This window comes from Pinus tabuliformis, chromosome J, assembly GCF_031772625.1.
Source record: "Pinus tabuliformis cultivar Carrire ecotype Pingquan chromosome J, CPIR1, whole genome shotgun sequence".
Taxonomy (NCBI): domain Eukaryota; kingdom Viridiplantae; phylum Streptophyta; class Pinopsida; order Pinales; family Pinaceae; genus Pinus; species Pinus tabuliformis.
The window spans coordinates 1,083,202,132-1,083,210,231 of record NC_142295.1 but is presented as its reverse complement, the minus strand read 5'-3'; the positions used below and the strand labels follow the sequence as shown (position 1 = coordinate 1,083,210,231).

Genomic DNA, 8,100 nt, shown 5'->3' with positions numbered 1-8,100 from the left:
GCTTGTGAGGTGGAAGGCTTAGCAGTTGTCACTGTGGCTTAGCATGTTTACACTAATAGAGCACCACAGTGAGAAGCTACCAATTAGGGTAAATGATCAATTGACACCCTAGCCATTGGGCTTACCAGTAGATAACAAAAGCAACACACATAGGCTTGATGTCCATTTGAAAATAGTGCCCACCAAAAATAACACAAACTGTGAGCTCTATGATAACCTAAAATAAGAGGCAGCTTGACCAACAACAAGTCACCCACTACAAAAAACACAGGTTCAAATTCTATTAATTCGAAACGAAACCAAAATTTGCCATTACTAAAATCGGATATGGAAGTAGAAATCATCATCACATTTCAACGTGGGCTGCACATTGCTCTTAACAATTTCAATTTTGAGCATTTACTACATCACTCACACGCGGATCATGAACCTGGAATTTCTGACAAAGCTTTGGGCGAACGTCCTCCTCTTCGCTGAGACTCCGGAGGAGGGGGATGAGCTGTGTGAGCTCCGTGTCCGATTTCAGACCGTCGAATAGTTTGATTGGGATCACGTTGCTCTGCTGCAACTGGTATGAACTCGGCTTGTCGTCAATGATGATTACCTTCCGCAGATCCCTTCCCAGCCAAGATAGATCTTTAACTCCATGTTTCGCTGAATCTCTGTACAGCCTGAACTTGATGAGCTGACGATCTGGATCGATCTCGTCCAGAAAGCGGTCTGCTCTTTTTTTACTGCTTAATGTGAACACAACGACTTCATATAGATCTGACATTTCTGTCAGAAAAGGTTGGAGTCCAGGCCTGGTATAAACGTATGTCTTTTTTTCTATACCATCCTGCTTTCGCGTCACTTCAAAATACTCGGACCCTTCATCTTGGGGTACCATTTCACTGCGCCCCGCCAAAAGGGTGCCGTCCATGTCTAGAACCAGCGTGTGGCGCAATGGATCGACAGGAGGTGGCAATAGACCTCGAGTTGCCACTGGTGCATTCTCAAGCTTATCCATTTAACTAATTTTCAAAGATGCAAAGGAACAAATGGGCTATGCAGAAGCTTAAGGGGTAACGCGCAGTGAACAAATGGGCTATGCAGAAGCTTAAGGGGTAACGCGTAGTGAGTGTCCCTCTGTAAAAGAGTTCAGTCGCTCCGTAAAACTTCATATTGCTTGAATTTATATTGGAGTTTTTGAATGGGAATGGAAAAGATTTGGTCAACCATAAATTATTGAGTCTAGTTTGATCATTTGTGCAATGACAGATCGAGTCAAATATTGCAATGACAGATCGAGTCAAATATTGCAATGACAGATCGGGTCAAATATTTCTGTAAAATGCATATGGTATACCTGGATTTTTAAAATAATGGATGACATTACTTATATAATTTGGTTAAAAAAGAAAAAGCTTTGAATTTTTAAGATAATGGATGTTAAAAAAAGGGCAAGGAGTGTTTTCATGCCAATTAATGGATGACATTAATTATATAATTTCTGTAATGTTGAAATAAAATTTTATATGAATTTATTGTAATAGGTAAGCTTTTACCAAATTGATGAATAAATTACCAAAACTTTATATGAATTTGTTGGGATTTATAATCTTTTAGAATGCTAAAACCATATTTCCAATGAAAAAAACATTTCAAATAAATTTACAATAAAACAAAGATCATAATTTTAACAAAAATATTTTTTTGGCTTATTTTAATTAAAAATTTATATATTAATATACATTTTATTTTTAAAATATATAATATTTAAATTATAATAAAAATTTACATCTTAAACGGAGTCCGGTCAAATTTGATCTTTTGCAAGTGTTTTAAGATTTTGTCCATGTTCATATTTATTTGTAAAAGTTCATATTGCTTCAATTTACTAAAATTCTCGATCGGTTTTAATTATAAATTTATATATTAATATACATTTTACTTTTAAAATATATAATATTTAAATTATAATAAAAATTCACATCTTAAACAGAATCTGGTCAAATTTGATCTTTTGCGAGTGTTTTAAGATTTTGTCCATGTTCATATTTATCTGTAAAAGTTCATATTGCTTCAATTTACTAGAATTCTCGATTGGAATTGCAACTATTTCGTCAAACAATAAATTATTTTGGTCAAACGATAAATTATTGAGTCTAGTTTGATCATGTGTGAAATGATTTAGATGGGTAAAAAATTTAAGTGTAAAATGCATATGTTATACCTGGATTTTAAAAATAATGCGTGATATTAATTATATAATTTGATTAAAAAATAATGCAAAATATTAATTTTATAATTTGATTAAAAAAGAAAATACTTGGATTTCTAAGATAATAGAGGTTAAAAAAAAAGTGCTCACGAATTTTTTCAAAATAATGGATGACATTAATTATATAATAAGGTGTTATAAGTTTTCTAGTCTATATATATATATATTTTTTTTTTTTTTCTAATTTTTCAAAAAAAAAATATTTTTTTAAATTTTTACTAAATTATTGAATAAAATTTTATTAGAATTTTATATGAATTTGTTGAAATTTATAAACTCTATACAATCTTTTTCAAAATGTTAAAACCATACCTACAATTAAAAAATACATTTCAAATAAATTTGCAATAAGACAGAAATCATAATTTTAACCAAAACTTATTTGGCCCAATACTAATTAAAAACTCTAATTTCTTATAAATCATATTAATGATATAAAATTATATTTTAATATATCTTTTACTTTTACAGATATAACATTTAAATTATATTGAAAATTTATATTTTAGCGGAGTCAAATTTGATCATTTGTGAATGTTTTAAGATTTTGTCCATATTCATCTTTGCAGAGTTTTAAAATTTAAACCATGTTTATCTAATAAATGCATAGATGCATGATAATGGATAATATTAATGATACAAGTTTTGACATATTTATCTATATTAATTATATAATAAATTAGAACAAATATAATATATTATTTATATGATATATTATTGTTATAGTTTATTTGGAAAGTTTTTTTGGCATATTTTTCATTTAATTTGTTCATTATTCCGTAGGGATTTCTTAGAATCATAAGTTCGAGTTGTAAACTCACCACAATCTCAGTGCTCTATGGAATTTTTAGAGTACCGATTCCATATATATCTAGTCAAAAACCTTATTTTAAATAACAAAAAATAAAACCAAAAAAAAACTTTCTCCGGATTCCAATGGAAAAGTCCAAAACATAACATGTTTAGACAACGTTTATATTGTTTAAAATAAAATAAAATAAAATATACATCTATATTTTTCAAATTTTATATTTTATAAAAAATATTAAACTTTTTATTGATATGACCCATTTTTAATCGATTTTTAAAATATGTATTTTATATATTTAAAAACAAAATATCTATATATATATATATATATATATATATATATATATATATATATATATATATATTCGAAATGCTATAGGTTAATTTTTCTATGTTTCAAAGTTTTTTTCTTGGTCAAATTTATTTAAAATATTTGTCTTGATCACAAATTTTAGTTGGAACTCTCAACAAAGTGTTTTTAAGGCATTGAATCTATCTATTCTTTTAAAACACAATTTAAATAAAAATTGTTTCGTTGATTTCAGCAAAAGAACTCCAAAACTTTGAATTATGATATAACATAGTTGAAAATTTTAAAATCTTTATTATGAAATATTTTGAAAACTCTTTCTACATGCGTAGTCTAACTTATAGATGAAATGGTCTTTTTTCACGACATTTTTTTTTGTTAATTTTAACGAAAAATCCGGCAAAGATATTTAAAAACTTGACTTTAAGTAGTTTAATATATAGAATTCGAGTGCACTAGGGGTTTTTCAAGGTGTTGAATCTATTTATGCATTCTAAAATGAATTTTAAGTGATAAAAAATCACATTCTTGCTTGAACTTTTATGAGCAAATTCTATTGAAAAAGACTATTTCGTGTGTGTGTGTGTGTGTGTGTGTGTGTATATATATATATATATATATATATATATATATATATATATATATATATATATATATATATATATATATATATATATATATAATTGGATTTAGTTTGGTAGGTTTGGAGGAATGTTGTAATTTTCTCCCTTGTTTAATTTATTGCAACATATTGAAGGTGATAGAGTAGCACACTTCTATCTTGTTTAGTAGCCACATTACATTTCCAAAAACGGTCTCTTTTCCCATAAACAAGATGTCTCATACACCATTTTAGTGTCTAGCATGGTCATAACTTTAAAATTAAATTATTATTATTATCACAACTTCAATTAATCCTATACGATAAAAATTCTTAATATTTATCCTAAATATCATCTTTTATTTTTGTAAGTCAACAATTCCAATTAATTCAAGGAAATTTACATCATGAGGAGCATAGCCTCAAAACACCCATGGCCTCACTCCTACCAAATTTTGTTGGCCAATGGGTAAAGACAAAAAGACATACATTAACAAGAGAAAACTAGAGGACCAAAGATTGATTGCCCAAAGTAGGCCAAAATTGTTCCAAAATCAAAACACATCCCACAGTCATTATTGAGTACCCATATTTCCTAGAGTCGGTTCATAAGGGCCATCGGCCCTTGGTTGGAAAAATACTTCATGTAAAGTTTTCCAACTTCTCTTGGATCCACTTCTGACGTATATGAAGGGTGACTAACTGATCTAGCATATGCCACTCGTTATGCTGGAGATCATTCATAAATCCAATGATCCCATTCTGGTCATCGTGATGATCCCTGGCAAGGTGTTCTAATTTTTATTGTCACTAGACGAATTTGTGCTTCAAGCAAGTCAAAATGTGGAGGCAAGTCTACAAGGTCTAAGGAGATGATGTTTTACTACTCCAACTCCTCCCTATTGACCTCCTGGTCCAAATGATGCACCTTCCCCTAGCCATGGAGACTTTCCCCTCTCTGGACTCGGCCCTGCTAATGATGCAAGATCCCTTCGATGAAAACCTTGCTTGGCTCACACTACAGTTTCTGTCCCATGCCCTAGTTGCCAAGATAGATGAACCACCACAATGCCTAAAACACCCTAGCCAGTGGCATGCCCTCACACCATTCAAGTGACCCATTTTCAATACATTCCTTAGCACCATAATTTCTACTGAACATTGTCCCATAAGTTTCCAATTTCAAACACCTCACTACAAGGTCGACCCACCAACAAAACCACCACCCTCTCGCATGCCTACAAGTTCGCTAGCATTGTCAATCGCTTCCAACTACAACCACAATGGGAATTAATCTATTTGCACCAAACCTTCGCCACTTCGACCCACTAAATACAGGAATCCACCACAGGACAAATCACACACCACCGTAGTATTTTTAATATTCCAATTGTTCACCCTAGCTTGACCTTAGGGCACCCCAAGCACCACTCCAGAAACACTAAAAGTCAAAATCCAAATTACGAAAATAGAGAAACAAGATACTTAGACCAACACCACCAAGGGAATTATTCAGTCACTTAAAAAAGGCCTCCAAGAATGGCTCCCCTTAAAGTGCCCACTGAACACTATAGCACATTTTCCACGAGTCGTGAATAGCACCACACCCACAATAGAGCCTACAGTAGGGCTAAACCCAAACAAAACATACTAATCATCGAAACCAACAATGGAGAGCCAAGATAAAATAAAATCTTCAAAAGTGCATGGTGTTGTACTGAGACCTAGGCGGAGGAAAAACTGCATCACCAACGGAGTCACAATGGGATAAATAAAACCATTGTTAACCATGTTCAACAAAGTCAACTATGATTGTCCCTTCGTTGATTATGGTAAGCCATAGTCAACATGATCAGGATGACCAACCATGGTCATAATGGTCAAACTATGTTTAATAATTATGTACATAGTTAACATGGTTTAATTATGATACGCCATGGTCAACATCATCAAGATTACCAACCATGATCATCATGATCAAGTTAGCCAAAACATGTTCACCCATTATTAACATGGTCCCTTGGTTAACTATGTTTGACTAATATTGACATGGTTGTCTATGATTGAATATGGTTTGACCATGGTTAATATGGTTTACCACATTTGACCATGATTTACCAAGATGTTTATGGGTGAATAAGATTGATATATCAAGTTGATGAACATGTCACATTACTAGGTTTAATCGGTTTACTATGTTGACCATAGTTTACTAGGTTTCCTAAGGTTTATGTGTTATGTTTATGAACATGTAAAGTTTACTAGGTTTACTAGGTTAACTAGTGTAACAAACCCAACTTAAAAGTTCATGTAATAAAGTTAATAAAGCCAAAATAAGACCAAGTTCATGGGATACATATCCCAAGCTGAATGTTGGGAAAAACATCATAATGGGTGTTCATTTCAAATTATTATGGCTAACGAAATTGACAAAGGCATTGGAAAATGCTTTGGAAAGGAAAAGAGGCATTAACTCACATTTTATTTATGAAAATAAAGGAAAATAGGAGAAAAGGAAGGTGAAAGGTCATAGGTTGCATGTGAGAAAAAAATTGAAGGAAAAAGAGAGGAAATTGAACAAAATAGAGGCCTCAATGATAAAAGGGCTTATGAGGATCAGTTCACAACTTTTTTTCGTTAACCTTTTGTCAATTGTAGCTTAGAGCTCTCTCTCTCTATTTTCTCTCTCATACTTTTTCACACTTATAACATTCTTGGAGCACTCTAGCATTAGAGAAAGGAAGGAAAAGGAAGGACAATAAAGCAAAGGAAAGAAAACTGTAGCGAGATTACTTGCAAGTATTGAGTTGCATGCATGATTTCCTTGCTAGTTTTAGCATGCATGGTACATGCATGTGTGTATTTTGTTCTCTTGTTTTCATTGGCACGTGCTTTGCCAGGTGTGAGAATGGTTTCATATTTTCCTTTCCATTTCCGAATAGCCATGGGGTTTTCTCTTTGGTTAAGCTTGAATTATCGGATGGTTTTCGAACTGGGTGAGGTGGTCTCAAGAAAATTCCCAAGGACCTAGAAATCCTTTGACTAGTAATGGCGGGATACGCAGTAAAGCATGAGGGTGGAGACCGGTAAACTCCTCATGGTATTGGTGAAGAAATTTGAAGGGATCCCTTCTTGTTTAGGGCCTAGTGATCCCTTGATCCGTTTTGGTGGGATTGAGGTAAATCTTGGTAGTGCATGTTTGTTTGTGTGGGCTTAAGAATCCCTTGACCAATAATGGCGGGATTGTGGTAAAGACTGATTATGTAGGTTCTTGATTCAGACCTAGAAATACCTCGATCAGTAATGGCGAGATATGCGGTAAAGCATGAGGAAGCCTGGTTGATTTTTTGTGAGTCCCACATCCATGCTTGGAATATGGCATGAGGGTGATTGGCTAAAAGAAAGATTTGATTCATCCCAATCTATGGTTGGGTGGTACGTGAAAGTCCCTAACTTGGTTGACTTTTGCATATGTTAATAAGAGATCTTTTCCTCTTGTATTTCATGAGTAATTATAATTGTTATTATGTGGCTTTAATGATTGCTCTATCATTGTTATTATTCTTGTTATATGTTGGTTATAAGCATGGTTTTATGACAGATTCTAGTTATGTCTCTTATCATGTTTTGATTAGTAAATGATTGGTGGTTGAATGCATGACTTAATAGATTGTTGAGTCTCGAAAATGTCATTCATTTCCATTACACTTTCACTATTATGTCCATTATATCACCTCCATTTCACTACTATGTCACTACATTCATCCCACTTTCATTATCATTGGGCCACATTTATGTTTTTAGAATATTTATTAATTCTAAGCCTTTTAAGTGAATTTGTGGTTAAAAATTAGAACATAATGTGCATATGCTTATACCTAACAAATGGGTTGAGATTTTTGACATGTGTAGGTTGAAAGAAGGCTTCTAGAAGACCCTTATATGGCACTCTAAGGCCAAATTCGAATTTGAGTGGAAAGAATCATGGGATCATGAGGATATGTGTCACATCTCCTAATTGTATTGTAACTCTAAGAAGACATGTGTCTTATCAGTTCCTATTTTGATTAGGACTCTAGAGGTAGAGGGAGAGATTCATGGACTCTGATTAATGAG

At 32.5% G+C, this 8,100-nt stretch overlaps 1 protein-coding gene across 1 annotated transcript; it reads right to left on the bottom strand.

Annotated features, from left to right (window-relative positions):
* Positions 1-385: 385 nt before the first annotated feature.
* Positions 386-1,009, bottom strand: LOC149230747 (uncharacterized). The gene has a single exon (XM_089381405.1). It carries the CDS (start codon positions 1,007-1,009, stop codon positions 386-388), a length of 624 nt encoding a protein of 207 aa, XP_089237531.1.
* Between the last annotated feature and the right edge of the window lie 7,091 nt (positions 1,010-8,100).